At 48.4% G+C, this 19,485-nt stretch overlaps 1 protein-coding gene across 3 annotated transcripts in view; it reads left to right on the forward strand.

The window, feature by feature from the left end:
* rbm20 (RNA binding motif protein 20) overlaps positions 1-19,485 on the forward strand; it is a 423,896-nt gene that overhangs the window by 360,811 nt on the left and 43,600 nt on the right. For 2 of the 3 annotated variants that reach the window (XM_070876536.1, XM_070876538.1), the window contains exons 8-10: positions 3,115-3,194; positions 11,518-12,208; positions 13,006-13,107. In XM_070876536.1, coding sequence (XP_070732637.1) covers positions 3,115-3,194; positions 11,518-12,208; positions 13,006-13,107 — 873 coding nt within the window. The remainder of the gene's footprint in view (positions 1-3,114; positions 3,195-11,517; positions 12,209-13,005; positions 13,108-19,485) is intronic. The other variant, XM_070876537.1, reaches the window with a different exon arrangement.

Genomic DNA, 19,485 nt, shown 5'->3' on the forward strand with positions numbered 1-19,485 from the left:
TGACAGGAATCTTCTGTGCAACAGCATTGGAGCCGACACACAGGTGTGATGTCACATCAGAGCACCTCAGGAACATCGGAACAGGAGTAGGCCGCTCAGCCCCCTCGAGCCATTCAAGGAAATCATGGCTGATGTGTATCCTACCTTCATCTGCGTGCCTTGGTTCCGTAACCCTGAACACCCCTACTTAATAAAAATCTGTCAATCTCAGTTTTCAAATTTTCAATTTACAGCCTTATCAGCTGGAATATTTGATGATTATCATGGGATGCTACTAGGCAGACACTTGAACACCCACAGAACTGAGCCCCCTATCGGTTTGTAAAAGATACATTTAGTACTGATTATCGTACTGCAGAGTGGGACGTTCAGGTGAGGCCTCTGCCACCTGACAGCACGCCCTCACTTCAACTCCACCTACCGCTCCATGACTGAAATCGGTAGGGGATAGCTATACAATCAAAAATCATTTAAAATACAAATTTAAATAATAACTGATCACTAAAGAGGTAGCACTGGAGTTACCTTGCTCTTTAACTGAACAGACGTTGCCAAACAAGTGCGTGGACTATTCTCCAAATCACTGCATACCACTGTCGCACTGCCAAAAAGGTCATCTCGTATCTGCCAGTACATCAAACTCAGGCTGTATTCTGTAGATACAGATGAAATGTATCCCAGGCTGTTAAAAGAAGCAATAGAGGAATTAGCAGAGGCTCTGACCATCATTTTCCAATCCTCTTTGGCTACAGGTGTGGTGCCGGAGGACTGGAGGACTGCTAACATTGTACCATTGTTTAAAAAGGAAGAAAGGGATAAAAAAAAAAGTAATTACACACCAGTCAGCCTAACCTCGGTACTGGAAAAATTCTGAGGGACAGGATAAATCTTCATTTAGAAAGACACGGATTAATCAAGGACAGTCAGAATGGATTTGTTATGGGAAGGTCGTGTCTGACGAACTTGATTGAATTTTTTGAGGCGGTAACAAGGAGGGTCAATGAGGGTAGTGCATTTCATGTAGTGTATATGGATTGTAGCAAGGCTTTTGAAAAGATCCCATATGGCAGCCTGGTCACGAAAGTAAAAGCCCATGGGATCCAGGACAAAGTGGCAAGTTGGATCCAAAATTGGCTCAGAGGCAGGAAGCAAAGGGTAATGGTCGATGGGTGAATTTGTGACTGGAAGGCTGTTTCCAGTGGGGTTCTGCAGGACTCAGTTCTAAGTTCCTTGCTTTTTGTGGTATATGTCAATGATTTAGACTTGAATGTAGAGGGTATGATTAAGAAGTTTGCAGATGATACTAAAATTGGCTGTGTGGTTGATAATGAAGAAGAAAGCTGTAGACTGCAGGAAGATATCAATGAACTGGTCAGGTGGGGAAAACAGTGGCAAATATAATTCAATCCGGAGAAGTGTGAGGTAATGCATTTGGGGAGGGCTAACAAGGCAAGGGAATACACATTAAATGGTAGGACACTGAAAAGTGTAGAGGAACAAAGGGATCTTGGAGTGCAGGACCACAGATCCCTGAAGGTAGATAAGATGGTTAAGAAGGCATACGGAATATTTGACTTTATTAGTCGAAGCATAGAATACAAGAGCAGAGAGATTATGCTTCAACTGTGTAAAACACTAGTTAGGCCACAGCTGGAGTACTGCGTGCAGTTCTGGTCACCACTTTACAGGAAAGATGTGATCGCACTAGAGAGGGTACAGAAGAGATTTACGAGGATGTTGCCTGGACTGGAGAATTTTAGCAATGAGGAAAGATTGGATAGGCTGGGTTTGTTTTCTTGGGAACAGAGGGGGCTGAGGGGAGACCTTATTGAGATCTATAAAATTATGAGGGGCCTAGATAGAGTGGATAGGAAGGACCTATTTCCCTTAGCAGAGGGGTTTACAACCAGGGGACATAAAGTTAAAGTCATTGGTAGGTGGTTTAAAGGAGATTTGAGGGGAATTCTTTTCACCCAGAGGATGGTGAATCTGGAACTCACTGCCTGAAAGGGTGGTAGAGGCAGAAACCCTCACCACTTTAAAAAAGTACTTGGATGTGCACCTGAAGTGTCGTAACCTACAGGGCTACAGACCAAGAGCTGGAAAGTGGGATTAGGCTGGATAGCTCTTTGTCGGCCGGCGCGAACACAGTGGACCGAAATGGTCTCCTTCTGCGCTGTAAATTTCTATGATTCTATGGTTCTATATCGGTATGAATCTTCTGCTGAAAATAACATTGGTTGTTCTGTGCTGCCCTGAGAGTGAGTTTGATTTTTACATTTCTGGCCTGTTGAGGTAGTGAATAAGACAGCAGCTTTTCAGTAGACATAGGTTAGTCCGATTTACTGACTTCTTTTTCAGTTTCCATTCTGGACAGTTTTGGTTGCGGTGATGTCAAAGTCTGCTGTAAAACTGCCTAAACTGAAGAATATACTGGCCTTGGTGGGGGTACAGCAAAGATTCACCAGAATGATACCGGGCTGAAAGGGTTAAATTATGAGGACACTAGGCCTGTATTCCCTTTAGTGGTGGAAATCTGGAACTCTCTCCCCCCAAAAGCTGTAGAGGATAGGTCAATTAAAGATGTCAAACCTAAGGTTGATAGATTTTCGTTAGGCACGGGTATTAAGGGCTTATGGAACCAAAGGTGGTTAAATGGAGTTAAGGTACAGATCAACTGTGATCTAATTCAATAGCAGAACAGGGTTGAGGGGCTGACTGGGCTGCTCCTAAATCTATTGTCTGTGGGCTGCCCATTGCTAGGATAACACATGCAATTATTACACCTGTGCTGTATTTGCTATGGGTGTGCCTATCCTTCTATATTTATATGTTTGACAGCAACAGTAGCTGACCCTTCAATCTGCTGACCATCTGGGTGGTAGATTTAAAAAGGTCATGGGTTAGCAATTCCCACTTTACTGAGGGGAAATAATTATTTCATTAGCTTCCCTTATAGTGAACATGCCTTCAGTACTAAAGAGTACAATTCCGCAGAAACCAAAAAGAAATCTATAGCCTGATCATCCATTAAATCAGCTCTGGATATCAGGGGAAATTATCCATTATAGGGAGACAGAGTATTTTAATTTGTATTCTTTAAACTCTTCTCAGAAACCAGGAAAGAATGTGGACTCAATCATCAATGATATTAATTCTCAAAAGGAGAGGGACATACACAAAGACTGGGACAGGTAATGTAATATATGTGATTAACATCTTAATCAAGTTATAACTGTGGTCACTTTGACTGTTCGAATAGTTTGTTTAAAATGGAGCCTTGCTGGCAAAGTAAGTACATGTTAAAATAAAAACAACACACGGTGGAGTGATGTTCGCTTCGTGTGGTCATAGGGCAGGTAGTGGACGATGTGATTATGCTAGCTATCTGATGTCCTTGGCGAGAGGGTTGTACCATTATGGAGGCTGAACCTCATATCCATTTGATCGCCGAGCTATGAGTGATGACCCCAATTGGAGTGAATCATAGAATCATAGAATGGTTACAGCACAGAAGGAGGCCATTTGGCCCGTCGAGCCCGTGCCGGCTCTCTGCAAGAGCACTTCAGCTAGTCCCACTCTCCCCAGCCCTTCCCCCGTAGCCCTGCAAATTATTTTTCCTTCAGGTACTTATCCAATTCCCTTTTGAAAGCCACGATTGAGTCTGCCTTTTGGGCAGTGCATTTCAGATCATAAACACTCGCTGCATAAAAAGGTTTTTCCTCATGTCACCTTTGGTTCTTTTGCCAATTACCTTAAATCTGTGTCCTCTGGTTCTTGACCCTTCCGCCAATGGGAACAGTCTCTCTGAGTGGGGGAGGCAAATCTGGCGGCTTCGTAGATCCCAGCTGGAAGTAATGGGTTAAAGGACGGGAGTAAAGGGGGAGGCAATCGTAGGTCAAAGTGTGGATGGGCCACACCAGTGGGTGGCAAGATTTCTGTGGGGCCAGGAGGAGCATTTTTTACTTCTGGCTGCGTTTCCTGAGCGGTCTGCAGCTGTCCCTTTAAGGGCCGCTGGTTAGGTTGCTCAACACCTGGTACCAATGGGCGTAACATAGGAACATAAGAAATAGGAGCAGGAGTAGGCCATTTGACCCCTCGAGCCTGCTCCGCCATTCAATAAGATCATGGCTGATCGGATCTTGGCCTCAACTCCACTTCCCTGCCTGCTCCACATAACCCTTGACTCCTTTATCTTTCAAAAATCTGTCTATCTCCACCTTAAATACATTCAAAGACCCAGCCTCCACAGCTCTCTGGGGTAGAGAATTCCAAAGATTCACGACCCTCTGTGAGAAGAAATTCCTCCTCATTTCCATTTTAAATGGGCAACCCTTGATTCTGAAACTATGCCCCCTGGTTCTAGATTCCCCCATGTGGGGAAACATCCTCTCTGCATCCACCTTGTCAAGCCCCCTCAGAATCTAATGGCCTAAAATTCCCGGTCGCGGTCTTCCTGCAGGAAAACGACTGAAAAAAGGACAAAAAATGCGCACTTACCTGTTCCTGCTGCACCCGCTCGAGATCCCGGTCCTGAGGCCTTCACTCCCTGCGCGTCGCAGTGCGTGCACGTTGGGACGTCTGCAAGCTGGAGCTGGAGTCACATGGCTCTGGACAACCAATCATGGTACAGTATTTTCTCATTCATAATAATGGGAACTCCGTAAGTTGGAGTTCCTATTATTATGAATGAGAAACTCCCCCCAAACACCCAAAACACTAATAAAAAAATAGAAAATATACACTACATATTTAAGATTCATTTAAATTAAAGTTATTCATGTCTTATAAAAAAATATATTTATCTGATTTTTAAAAAAGTTTTTGTCATGTATTCAACCAGCATTGTAACCCATGTATAAATTGACCTAAGTTGTACACCGTGAGAACACTGGCCACTAAGTGGGAGACGAGACACTCCTAACCTGGACCTTCAGGTATAAAAGGGGAAGCTCCACCCACCTTGATCACTTGAGTGCTAAGGAATAAAGCACAGGTCACAGACTGACCTTCTCTCAAGCATGTGCCTCGTGTGCATTTATACTGTGTAGTAAGGACGTATCAATGGCGACAAGAAACTGGGATTTAAACCACGCGAGCATGGCCACTAGCAGAACAGACGAGAGGTACTGTGTTAAGGAATGGTTGGGACAGAGATTCAACATTGTTAAAGCAGCACACAGTTCTCCAGGCAGACAAGGGCAGTCAGGCATGCCCCAACATGTCGTCGAACCCAGAAGGGGAGTTCGACAGAGACAATGGCAAGCTGAACAGCGATTCACGCCATTGCAAGGGACAATGCGGCCAGTAATGGGGCCATCAACACCTGTTAATGGTGCACTCAAGGACAATAACAGGGGCAGTCAGGGACGATCGACTGGCAAGGGACCTTTTGTTTCAAACAACAGCTCATGTTGGAGGCGTGGAGGCACACACTCAGCCGGAGTTTGCAGAGATGAGCAAAATACCTGCAGAAATTGCAGAAATGGACACTGGGGGAAATCGCTGGAAGCTGAAGTTCAGCGAGTTCATGTGGAGCACGTATACAGTTCATACACCAGGACGCCACCAATAATGATGAAAGTGCTCCTCAATGGCATCCCAGTATCAATGGAGTTAGACACGGGGGCCAGCCAGTCCCTGATGGGTATCAAACAGTTCGAAAAGTTGTGGGCATCCAAGGCCAGGAGGCCAAAATTATCGCCGATTGACGCACAGCTACGGACTTACACAAAGCAGATCATTCCGGTGCTAGGCAGCGCCACTGTAGTTGTGATCCACAAAGATTCGGAGAACAGGTTGCCACTCTGGATTGTCCCAGGGGACGATCCCGCACTACTGGGGAGGAGTTGGATTGCTGCCATGAACTGGAAATGGGGCGATATCAATGCAATTTCCTCCGTGGAGCGAGTATCATGCTCACAGGTCCTGGACAAATTTGACTCATTATTTCAACCCGGCATTGGCACTTTCATGGGGGCCAAGGTAGTGATTCACATAAACCCGGACGCCAGACCAGTACACCACAAGGCCAGAGCGGTACTGTACGTGATGCGGGAAAAGATAGAAGGCGAATTGGACCGCCTGTTGAGGGAAGGCATCATCTCGCCAGTCGAATTCAGTGACTGGGCGAGCCCGATTGTGCCGGTGCTCAAGGCGGATGGGTCGGTCAGGATATGTGGCGATTACAAGGCCACCATCAATCAGGTGTCACTCCAAGACCAGTACCCGCTACCGAGAGCGGAGGACCTCTTTACGACGCTATCCGGTGGCAAACTTTTTTCAAAATTGGACCTGACCTCAGCTTACATGACCCAGGAGCTGGCAAGTGAGTCGAAGAAGCTGACCACCATCATGACACACAAGGGGTTGTTTGAGTACAACAGATGTCCGTTTGGGATTCACTCGGCCGCCGCGATCTTCCAACGAAATATGGAAAGCCTCCTCAAGTCGATTCCAGGGACGGTGGTTTTTCAAGACGACATCCTCATTACAGGTTACGATACTGAAGAACACCTCCACAACCTGGAGGAGGTGTTACGCAGACTGGACCGGGTAGGGCTGCGACTGAAAAAGGCGAAGTGCGTCTTCCTAGCTCCAGAGGTAGAATTCCTGGGGATGAGGGTAGCAGCAGACGGGATCAGCCCGACTGCATCCAAGACGGAAGCGATCCAGAGAGCACCCAGACCCCGTAACACGACGGAGCTGCGTTCGTTCCTTGGGCTCCTGAACTATTTTGGTAACTTTCTTCCCAAATTGAGCACGCTGCTAGAGCCGCTACACGTGCTCCTACGCAAAGGTCGCGAATGGGTCTGGGGGGACAGCCAGGAAAGGGCTTTTAATAGAGCACGCAATTTGTTATGTTCCAACAATCTGTTAACGCTATATGACCCATGTAAGAAACTTGTGTTAACGTGCGATGCGTCGTCCTATGGTGTCGGGTGTGTGTTGCAGCATGTCAATGCCAAGGGTCAGTTACAGCCGGTAGTTTATGCTTCCAGGAGTCTGTCCCAGGCAGAAAGGGGCTACGGGATGATAGAAAAGGAGGCGCTCGCATGTGTATATGCGGTAAAGAAAATGCACCAGTACCTGTTTGGCAGGAAATTTAAGCTGGAGACAGATCACAAACCCCTAACGTCCCTTTTGGCCGACAACAAGGCCATAAATGCAAACGCATCGGCCCGCATACAGAGGTGGGCACTCATGTTAGCTGCCTATGACTACACAATTCGGCACAGACCGGGCACCGAAAACTGCGCTGATGCACTCAGCAGGCTCCCACTAGCCACCACTGAGGGGGCTACCGAGCATGGTGCTGAGATGGTCATGGCTGTTGAAGCTTTCGGCAGCGAAGGCTCACCCGTGACAGCCCGTCAGATTAAAGTCTGGACAAATAGAGACCCGCTATTGTCTCTAGTCAAGAAATGTGTCCTGAATGGGGACTGGGCAGCCACGTACAGGGCATGCCCTGAGAAATTTAAACCATTTCACAGGCGCAAGGATGAACTCTCGATTCAGGCCGATTGCCTACTGTGGGGAAACCGCATAGTCATGCCCCAGATGGGCAGAGAGGTGTTCATCAGAGAACTCCACAATGGGCACCCGGGCAGTGTCGCAATTGCCAGGTCACACGTTTGGTGGCCAGGGATAGACGCAGATCTGGAACTTTGTGTTCGCAGGTGCAACACGTGTGCCCAGCTGGGCCATGCGCCCAGGGAAGCCCCCTTTAGTCCCTGCCCATGGCCCGCCAAGCCTTGGTCATGCATCCATGTGGACTACGCAGGTCCTTTCATGGGGAAAATGTTTTGGTTGTAGTAGACGCCTACTCCAAATGGATCGAGTGTGACATTTTAAATTCAAGCACATCCTCTGCCACAGTAGAAAGTCTACGGGCAATGTTCGCCGCCCACGGTCTACCGGACACCTTGGTCAGCGACAATGGCCCGTGCTTCACAAGCACTGAATTCCAGGACTTCATGGCAGGCAATGGAATTAACCATGTTAGAACGGCACCGTTCAAGCCGGCCTCAAACGGCCAGGCAGAACGAGCAGTGCAGATAATCAAACAGAGGATGCTCAGATTCCAAGGGGGTTCCCTACAAACCCGCTTATCACGCCTCCTGTTGGCCTATAGATCCCGACCACACTCGCTCACAGGGGTTCCACCCGCAGAGCTACTAATGAAAAGGACGCTCAAAACCCGATTATCCCTTATACACCCCACCATGAAAGAAATTGTCGAGAGCAGGCGCCAGTCACAATATCACTACCATGACAGGAATGCGAGGGCGCGATGTATTGATGTAAATGATCCTGTTTTTGTCCTCAACTATGCTGCAGGGCCCAAATGGCTCGCAGGCACTGTGGTTGCCAAAGAGGGAAATAGGATTCTGGTAGTTAAACTTACCAATGGACAAATCTGCCGCAAACATGTGGATCAAACAAAAAGGAGGTTCAGCAACCCCATAGAAGAAGCAGAGGAAGAACACGATATAGAGTTCACTCCACCACAGGTGACCAAACACCGGAACCAAAGGGAGGAGAGCCCAGTCACTGTGGGCAGTCCGGACAGGCCTGAGGCACTGCAAACAGCAGACACTCAGGCCAGCGCCCAACAACCGGAGCCCCAACTCAGGCGCTCTACAAGGGAGCGTAAACCACCAGAGAGACTCAACCTGTGATCCCAATAAGACTTTGGTGGGGGAGGTGATGTCATGTATTCAACCAGCATTGTAACCCATGTATAAATTGACCTAAGTTGTGCACCGTGAGAACACTAACCACTAGGTGGGAGACACTCCTAACCTGGACCTTCAGGTATAAAAGGGGAAGCTCCACCCACCTTGATCACTTGAGTGCTAAGGAATAAAGGACAGGTCACAGACTGACCTTCTCTCAAGCATGGGCCTCGTGTGCATTTATACTGTGCAGTAAGGACGTATCAGTTTTTGTGCTTTAAAATAAACTTACCGTAGTGGGGAGGGTTTTTAACAATAAAATGTGTTTTATAACTTTATTTTAAAATGTTTTTGTATATTTTTAAACACTTGCGCCTGTAAAAGTAGGCTATGTGCCTGCTTTTATCAAGCACAAGAATTTTGAGGACATTTGCTGGGCACGATATGAGTAAATACCGCAATCTTGCCCAGCAAATGTCCTTGCTCCTGATCTGCGTTGGTAAAGCCGGTTTTCAGCGCATGCACAACTGAAAACCGGCTTTTCTGATGCCTTCCCGGGTCCGTAGAAACCTTGTACGGGCCCGAGAGGCCCGTATTTCTGCCCCTATATGTTTCAATAAGATCACCTCTCAGTCTTCTAAACTCCAATGAGTATAGGCCCAACCTGCTCAACGCATCTTCATAAGACAATCCCTTTGTCTCAGGAATCAACCTCGTGAACCTTCTCTGAACTGCCTCCAATGCAAGTATATCCCTGCTTAAATATGGAGTCCAAAACTGTACGCAGTACTCCAGGTGTAGTCTCACCAATACCCTGTACAGTTGTCACAGGACTTCCGTACTTTTATACTCCATCCCCCTTGCAATAAAGGCCAACATTCCATTTGCCTTCCTGATTACTTGACTGTGAGGTACAAGCTACATAACCTCCAGTGGTCTTAGTGTCAAATTTAGCATTGGTTTATTGTATATCATGAAATGGCTTAATTCCTTCAGGTTATCTGACAGCATTAACCTGTGAAATTCCCTGCCGCAGAGAGTTGTTGATGTCAGTTCATTGGATATATTCAAGAGGGAGTTAGATATGGCCCTTACGGCTAAAGGGATCAAGGGGTATGGAGAGAAAGCAGGAAAGGGGTACTGAAGGAATGATCAGTCATGATCTTATTGAATGGTGGTGCAGGCTCAAAGGGCTGAATGGCCTACTCCTGCACCAATTTTCTATGTTTCCATGTTTCGATGTTTCTATGACCTGGCCCCAGAAAACCCTGATATTTTTTAACTATATTTGGTGCATTTTCAGAATTTAGGAATATACTTTTTATACACTAGTCAATCTCTGTGGTATTGTCACAGCCAAGTCTTCAGGTGAAGTGAGGTCAGAGGGTGAGGGATAATTGGACCATGACATGCAGATTCAGTCCCCATTTTGAAGTCTTTCTCTCTTTGTCTTTATACATTTGATTTGATATCATTATTTATACTTAAATAGAAGAAAACGTATGGCAATTTGGAAAACAGAGAAGTAGAGCTGGTTGGAGAGTAGGGGGCTGAAATTGCCCATGTCCCGAAACAAGTCGCACCTAGCGCTCTTGAAGTGTTTTGGCCACCCCAATGCATGAGGTGGCCAAACCAGAGAAATTTAACACTTCGTGCTTTTTTTGGGAGACGGAAGTGGCCTCATCATCAGGGCGGAAGTGGGGGCAGGGCGGAGTAGCCGACGCTCAAAGTCATCAGCGCCGTGCTGATGACGCCATCGTGCTGGTGCGTCACAATGTATGTCCCCATCAGTTAAAGGGGGAGGGCCGCTGCGAACTCTGCAGCCACTGTAGTGGCAAACACTGGGCCACCAGGGAGGATTTCGGCCGGGCCAGTGGCCTGGCACCCTGTTGGCAGCCCGGCCGATCCCGCGGCCAGAATTGTCGACCTGACCCAGCAGTTTCTATTATAAAAGTGGACATAGATGAAAGAACTAACTAGCATTTCATAGCGTCTTTGACATCCTCAAGCATCACAAAGTGCTACACAGTCAATGAAGTAGTCACTCTTGTAATATAGACAAATGTTGCAGGAAATTTGTGCACAACAAAGATCTACAAACAGCAATGAGATACATGGCTAGATTCATTGTTTTTAGTGGTGTTGGTTGAAGGATAAATGTTGGCCAGGACACTGGGAGAACTCCCCTGCTCTTCTTCAGAGTGCCATGGGATATTTTACATCTCCCTGAGAAGACAGACAGGGTGTCGGTTTAATGTTCCATTCGAAAGATGGCACCTCTGACAGTGTAGCGCTCAGTACCGCACTGAGGTATCAGCCTGGATTCAATCCTCAATTCTCTGGAGCAGGACCCCAGCCGCAGAGTCTGATTCCGATAACTTGAGCCTCAGCGATGAATCATTCTTGTGGCCGTTCTGAATAAGAAATTTGTGCTGAATCCTGGGCAATTTTCTCATCATCATAGGCAGTCCCTCAAAGCGAGGATGACTTGCTTCCTCGCCAAAAAGGGATGAGTTCACAGGTGTTTCAATGAAGGACCTAAAATTTCAGATCCTGAACTACATCCTGAAGGGTGGAAGATGCCTGTATGTGGATTTTTTTAATGTGTGGTGGCCGTTAAATTCTATTATGGATCTGAAAACAATAGGAACTAGATTGACCCAATTAATTTCACGTCAATCTCTTACTAACCATGACCCTTCATTACTGGACCAGCCATTCCCATTTGAAAAGTATTTGCGGTGTTCAGAAAACCATACTGACAGTAAAGTACTGAGGGTTTTCACAGGCATTTTTCGCTGTATATTGATTCTTACAATTGGACCATTTCTTGTTACAGATTTCCATTGGAAAGGCCCAGGTCCCGCAGTCCCCTTACAAAGTCACTCAGCCCAAGGATGGAATCTCATAGCCCAAGCTTGACATCCTGTAGTTCTTCCCAGCTTTCCTCAATGAGCCCTCGCAGGAGCAATCTGAGCCCGATGGCAATCAGCAGGGGAGAGCGGAATAATGGGACGGAAAGAAAAGAATCACGGGACGGCTCTTCTCACAAAAGAAGAGAGGAGGAAAAAGATGAATCCACAGCAAAGAATTATTGTGAACAGGGTAGAGATGGGTCTGACAAGTGGGGTTATGACAGAAAACAACATTTAAAACCAAGTGGGCGATCTAGTCCAAAGTCATTGGAGAACAGAGGAGATGGATATCACAGACATAAAGATAAATATTCAAAATCCAGCCTTCAAAACCAGATTCCATCGCAGTCTAAGTATAAGATCCGAAATGAAGAGAGTTATAAGAAAGAACAAAAGCTTAAATTAATAAGGAGTCAACATTCACCACAGAGTAACGGGAGAGACAGTGATGTCCACCAGCAGCCAGGCAAGAGAAGAACTTCAAGCAGTCAAGATCAGACTGAGGACAAAGGTGAATGTGACAGTGTGACATCTCCAGCTCAGACAGACAGAATCCACACAGCCCTTGAAGAGGATGAAAGGAGTGAGCAGGAAGATGAAACATTGGATAGTGAGGTGAGAATGAAATGTCATGGCCATTGACCAATGCAGGGAATCACATATGTCATTGTCACCTGCCATTTTTCTTATAAAGTCCCATTTCGTGTCAATTTCCTGTCAGTTTTTAAAGAAAGAACTTGCATTTATACCTCGCCTTTCACAACCTCAGGACCTCACATAGTGCTTCACAGCCAATTAAGTACATTACTACCTTGCCACCCACTGAGATGAAAGAGTTTACAGGCATCCAGTGTCCCTGCATATCAAACACTCCTGGATCAAACTTGGCATTGTTAGTTGCAGAACAAAACTCCTCTTTCACTTCCCCAATAATGTCACATCCTCAACTTCAGTCGTGTGATTTCTTTCCATTTCCCACACCAGTCATTCTGTGGGAATTTTGTGCTGTGGGTCCATGCCTGCTGGGACTAAGGTAGAGACACTCCAAACCCATTTTACGCAGCTCTCTTACAGCTAACAGACATATAACCATAAGAAATAGGAGCAGGAGTGGGCCATTTGGCCCCTCGAGTCTGCTCCGCCATTCAATATGATCATGGCTGATTTTGGCCTCAGCTCCACTTCCCCTCCTGCTCCCCATAACCCTTGACTCCCTTATCATTCAAAAATCTGTCTATTTCCACCTTAAATATATTCAAAGACCCAGCCTCCACAGCTCTCTGGGGTAGAGAATTCTACAGATTCATGACCCTCTGAGAGAAGAAATTCCTCCTCATTTACTCTTGGCATATATTTTATTCTTGGTCAAGTCAAGGCACAACACTTCAGAATCACTTTTGTTATGATTGTAGGTTGATGAAGAACACAGTCAGTGTTCGAGAAAACAATTCTCATCACCTCCTAGCAGCAGCACATCACCAGAACCTGAGCCAGAAAGAAACACAAAGGAACAGGTATGTCGCAGCGATTGCTTAACTGGTTAGCCATGTAACAAGACGATCCAACGATCAAAGAGGCCGCATGCTGAGGCAGTGTGTTGGCGCTCTGAGGCCCGAGTTAGATTGATGTCCAGTGATTCTGGGTAGAAACTACAGCGATTAGGAGAGGGCAGGATTTGGCAACACTCTGATGGTCTGAAAACCAGGGAGAGAGGATGTGAGGGAGGGAGGGGCTCAGTAGGAATGTGTGTGTGTGTGCGGCATGGCCCATGCAGCAGAGCCTGGTCTCCAGTCGTCTTGGATCCCCTTGCCATTGGACCAAAACCTTGCTCTGTCAAGCCCGTGTGGTAGCTGGTGTGTAACAGCCACCCCACGTTAAAAGAATTCACGCACAGGCATCTTCCACCCTTTAAAATGAAGTTCAGGACCTGGCCCACATTGGTTTTCATCAGTCACCTTGGAACTCGTTTTAGTGTGGAAGCACGTCATCCTCGACTCCGAGGGACTGCCGAAGAAGAAGAAAGAATATTGTTGAACAGTAGAACATGAGATTATGCCCGGGATTCCCCGTGTGACAAATCCCCTGATCTCAGCTAGGAAGAAATGATCAGAGACAAGGCCCTTTCAGGCAGAAAGGTTGAGAAAATTAAAGATCAAGTCGACCCAGGCTGGCATTGTGCATCTCCGGTGTGAAGACCAAGAGCATTTTTAGCAGATGTCTGACAGCAGGTGGTTCCCCTGTCCTCTTGGTTCAGTAAAAGCATGTGAACCAGAAACATAGAGGGGAGGGAATATAAAATGAGGAAGGATTGAAAACAGGAACTGTACAGTTTAAGGGCGGCTGGATTTTCGGCTTTGATGATTTCGGGGCGGCGGGGCAGTAAAGTTTGCGCCCGGGAACAGTTTGCGCATTAAATGATAAAAGAGATGATTGTGCAAAGCAAAAGGAGATGGTAATGGGACAAGTAAAGGAACAAATGATGGGTCTAGATAGGGTGTAAATGGGAATATCAGAATCGTCACCAACAGCTGCTGTCCAAAAGAATGGGGGCAGAGGTTATGATCTGAAATTGTTGAACTCGATGTTGAGTCCGGAAGGCTGTAAAATGCTTAATAGAAAGGTGACGTGCTGTTCCTCGAGCTTCTATGGATATCCTGATAAAATGCAACAACCCCACCGACACTTGGGAGTCCCTGGCCAAAGACCGCCCTAAGTGGAGAAAGTGCATCCAGGAGGGCGCTGAGCACCTCGAGTCTCATCGCCGAGAGCATGCAGAAATCAAGCGCAGGCAGCGGAAAGAGCGTGCAGCAAACCAGTCCCACCCACCCTTACCCTCAAAAACTATCTGTCCCACTTGTGGCAGGAACTGTGGTTCTCGTATTGGACTGTTCAGCCACCTAAGGACTCATTTTTAAGAGTGGAAGCAAATCTTCCTCGATTCCAAGGGACCGCCTATGATGATGATGATGGATATCCTTTGCATATTTTTTAAAGGTGAAATTTATTTTTTCCCCTCGACTCTTGGAATTGGATATAAACTTGCAGGACTACGGGGAAAAAGCAGGGGAGTGCGACTAATTGAGTAACTCTTTCAAAGAGCCAGCACAGACATGATGGACCGAATGGCCTCCTTCTGAGCTGTTTGATCCGACAATTCTTTTCCATGATTCACAGTTGCCGAAATAGTGTATCGCCCGGTTTGGGGGCGGTAACCGAGACGAGGCGGGACTTCCTGCATCCATCCTAGAAGTCCCACTCTAGAAGCAAAATTGGGGTTACCGTTCCCGAGAGGAAGTGAAGTGCAATGTCGGGCGCTTCACTTCCTCTCGGGGACGGTACTGGGACGGTAAGCGTGTGAATGTTGCAGCGCTGCACGGTCTCTCCACGTAGCGCTGGTGGGAGTACAGGGCCCCCCCCCTTACATTAAAGGGGAGGGCACGCAACGACCTCTGCAGTGGGGCAGGGGGCCTCCACTAGGCCACCAGGAGTGCAGGGCGCCATGGCCGCAGCCCGCCACAGAAGTGGAGTGCCGGGCTGCACCATCGCGGCGCAGACCCCACGGAAAAAATAACAGAAGGCTGGATTGGTAACTCAGCCGACAGGATAAACTGGCGGCGCGCACCTCCACTTTAAATTTCGCCCCGCGAGCGGAGTGCAGCCCAGTTCACAACCCGCAAGGCTGGCGCTGACATCGCCCACGGCAACCTCACGGAGCGCTGCCCAATTTCTGCAGTGGGGCGTATACGGGCCGCGCGGGGCAGAAACGGGGCGCTGTGCACGGTGATGACATCATTGGCGGCGGCGCAGCAGGCCGGGGTGTTCCGGTTTTGTGCCTCCGCTAACTCCCGCGCAATTCGATGGAAGCCGGTAGCACCCCCGCCCTCTCCCCCGGCGAGAAATCATTTGCGCCTCATTAGCAGGAGTTGCAAACCATGCGAATTTCTCCCCCCCGCCTCACCCCCCATCATAAGCTGTGCTTGGCTAAGTGGATGTCCAGACAACCTGCTGCCAGACTCCACCAAGCCCGCTGTGATACGGACCTCTAGTAGCATGAAAAGGCAACCTGGGATGATTGCTCTTCACCCTGAGGGAGCACCTGGCCTCCACTGGGCACTGGGTAAAGCCAAGATCAGGAATTCAATGTGTGGAGAATCATGGAAAGATACCTTCATCCCACGAATATACTACGATAATAGGGGAGCTAGAAACCGTTCCACTTTCAGGCAGCCAGTGTTCATGCACATCAAACACTCCTGGATCAACCATAGCGTAGGCAGATGCAGAACAAATCTCCTTTTTTGCCTTCCCCAATAATGTCCCTCAGGCCCAACTTCAGTAGTGTATCAGTGCTCCAACAAACTATGCTAATTGGCCTGGCCTTTAAATTTACATAAGAACATAAGAACATAAGAATTAGGAACAGGAGTAGGCCATCTAGCCTCTCGAGCCTGCTCCGTCATTCATCAAGATCATGGCTGATCTGGCCGTGGACTCAGCTCCACTTACCCACCCGCTCCCCGTAACCCTTAATTCCCTTTATTGGTTAAAAATCTATCTATCTGTGACTTGAATACATTCAATGAGCTAGCCTCAACTGCTTCCTTGGGCAGAGAATTCCACAGATTCACAACCCTCTGGGAGAAGAAATTCCTTCTTAACTCGATTTTAAATTGGCTCCCCTGTATTTTGAGACTATGCCCCCCAGTTCTAGTCTCCCCAACCAGTGGAAACAACCTCTCTGCCTCTATCTTGTCTATCCCTTTCATTATTTTAAATGTTTCGATAAGATCACCCCTCATCCTTCTGAACTCCAACGAGTAAAGACCCAGTCTACTCAATCTATCATCATAAGGTAACCCCCTCATCTCCGGAATCAGCCTAGTGAATCGTCTCTGTACCCCCTCCAAAGCCAGTATATCCTTCCTTAAGTAAGGTGACCAAAACTGCATGGAGTACTCCAGGTGCGGCCTCACCAATACCCTGTATAGTTGCAGCAGGACCTCTCTGTTTTTGTACTCCATCCCTCTCACAATGAAGGCCAACATTCCATTCGCCTTCATGATTACCTGCTGCACCTGCAAACTAACTGTGGTGTATGTAGCACACAAATCACTGACTCCACACAGTCTGGTGTAAATCTAACTGCTGTGACCTTCGTCCTTTATTGTTCAGCTCCAGAATGCCTCTCAGGTGTGGTGGTCAGCCTTTTATAGTGCTTGTTCTAGGTACTTCCAGGTTTCCCACCACAGCGCCCTCTGTGGTGTAGCATTGTGGTTATGTTACATTTAAGGTACCAGGACGATGCACACATCATTACATAACATCACCTTCCCCACCACCCCCCCCACCAGGACGCAGGACAACGATACACACATCATTACATAACATCACACTTGTCCAATGGAAGGCAGGTAGGCATGGACAGCACATTAGTGTAGTACATATTATCTGGTACATTAACTAGTTATTGACTGGTAACGGATCCTTGATTTCCTTGTTAGCCCTTATCATTAATTGTACTTCATCCATTATTTTACACAAATACAATGGCCATTCAGCATTAAAAAATTAATTCTTATTATAAATTCGCCATCTCACATTAACATAACTCATTTTAGACTCGCTCTGCCTTACAGAAGTCCTTTGTGGGGACCACCTCTTGGTAAGGCCCTTTTAAGACTCCCGGGTGCATTTCCTTTTTAAGGCGCCATCTTTGATGCAGGAAGATTCCATGAGGCTTCTCCTTGGGCGCCGCCCGCTCTGCTGCTCTGAACACAATGCCGCCGCCATTTTCTTCTCCGCCGCTCCGGATGCCCTCCATCGTCGCAGCCTCCACTCCCCTCCGCTGCCACTTGACTTGCCGCCTCTCCTGCGACCGTCGTGGCCTCTCCAGCGGCTGCACTTGCCGCCTCCCCCGTGGCCTCCGTAGCGGCCTCCCATGTGGCAGCCATGGCCGCCGACCTCCAGCTGCTGCTCGATGCTAACAGCTCCTCTGCGGGACCCGCCCAACGGCAACTTTCTCGTCGGGGCACGCCCGACAACAGCTTCCTCAGCGGGGCTCTTCCGATCCGCCAGCCATCCTGGATCCCTCGCACCCCACCCGCAGCGCCCCGCCGGCTCACCCCACCCCCACGAGGCCCCTCTCTGCAGGGCTGCTTGCCTGTGGGAGCTGAGGCTGCAGGATCTCTGTGTGAGGTCCGGGCCTGGGGCTTGCCTGTGGGTGGATTGAGGTTGCAGCTCCAGCTCGGTCGGCGCTGCTCTCTGGGGACCCGGGGCACGGCAGCACCCCGGGGAGCAGCAGCCTGTGGGGTGATGAAGTCTTCCCAGCTCCACAGACCGTCCCCATCCACCTCCGGCCGAGGAGTGTCGGCCCATCGCCTGCAACGACCCACAAAGGTAAACCATGCGTCTCGTCCCCGTGGGATACCTGCACCATCGCTCTGCCAAGAACAGGTATTAGTTCCCTGGTGTAGGTACACAGCTTCGCCGTGACCGGGACCAGCTTGGGTCGTGCAGCTGGGTTAATCCACAGTTTATCAAAGGTTCTCCAACTCATCAACGACAGACCCGAGCCCGTGTCCACTTCCATACTCACAGGGACTCCGTTGATTTTTACTTCCCTTATCACTGGGGGCGAATCGTCGGTGCACGTATACAGTCCCAACACCTCATCTTCGACCTGCTCCTCGCTGAACAGTAGATCATCCCCCATCTCCTCAGCCACATGGTGAGTCCGATTTCTTTTACACATACGCTGAAGGTGGCCTTTAACGTGGCAGGTATTGCACGTATACTTCGCAAACCTGCACCGGTGAGCCCCATGGCTTCCTCCACAACGCCAGCATGGTGCTGCTTGATTGGCCCCCCTCAGCGGACTCCGAGTTCCAGGATCCCGAGGTCCGTGCTCTCTGCCCCGGGCAGAGCCACGTTCTGTAGTTCTGTCTGTGGTGGGCGCTATCCTGTGGACAGTGCCTGCCGGGTTCGAGACTGTGTGGATTATTTGCTTGGTGCTGCAAGTCGAGGTCATATATGCCCAGCTGATGGTGATGGCTTTTGTCAGGGTGACTGTGAGTTCCGTGGCCAGCAGCTTGTGAAGGAGGCCCTCATGGCCAATCCCCATAACGAAAACGTCCCGCAACGCCTCGTCAAGGTGTGCGCCAAAATCACACGGCGCCGCGAGTCTCCTGAGGTCCGCAGCATATTTGGTGATATCCTGGCCCTCAGGTCTGCAGTGATGGTAAAATTTGTATCTGGCCGTGAGGATGCTCTCCTTCGGTTTCAACTGGTCACGAATGAGTTCAGTCAGCTCCTCGTATGACTTGTCCCTGGCGCTCCCGGGTGCCAGCAAATCCCTGACGAGACAGTAAACCTCATCTCCACAACTGGAGAGCAATTTCGACTTACGCTTCTCTCTCATTGCGTCCGTGTCCTCCGTCAGGTCATTTGCTGTGAAGTAGTACTCGACCCTTTCCATGAAGGCCTCCCAATCATTGCCCACGGTAAAATCCTTTAGCGAGCCCAGAGTAGCCATGGTTGCGTGGAATTCATCCGCTTCTTCGTTGCCAATGTGATGTATGTAGCACACAAATCACTGACTCCACACGGTCTGGTGTAAGTCTAACTGCTATGACCTTCGTCCTTTATTGTTCAGCTCCAGAGTGCCTCTCAGGTGTGGTGGTCAGCCTTATATAGTGCCTGTTCTAGGTACTTCCAGGTTTCCCACCACAGCGCCCTCTGTGGTGTGGCGTAGTGCTTACATTACATTTAAGGTACCAGGACGATACACACATCATTACATAACACTAAGGGGGCAGGCAAAAGGCAGGTAACTATAGGCCGGTTAGTTTAACATCTGTAGTGGGGAAAATGCTTGAAGCTATCATTAAGGAAGA

Source organism: Pristiophorus japonicus, chromosome 3 (genome assembly GCF_044704955.1).
Source record: "Pristiophorus japonicus isolate sPriJap1 chromosome 3, sPriJap1.hap1, whole genome shotgun sequence".
Classification (NCBI taxonomy): Eukaryota; Metazoa; Chordata; class Chondrichthyes; family Pristiophoridae; genus Pristiophorus; species Pristiophorus japonicus.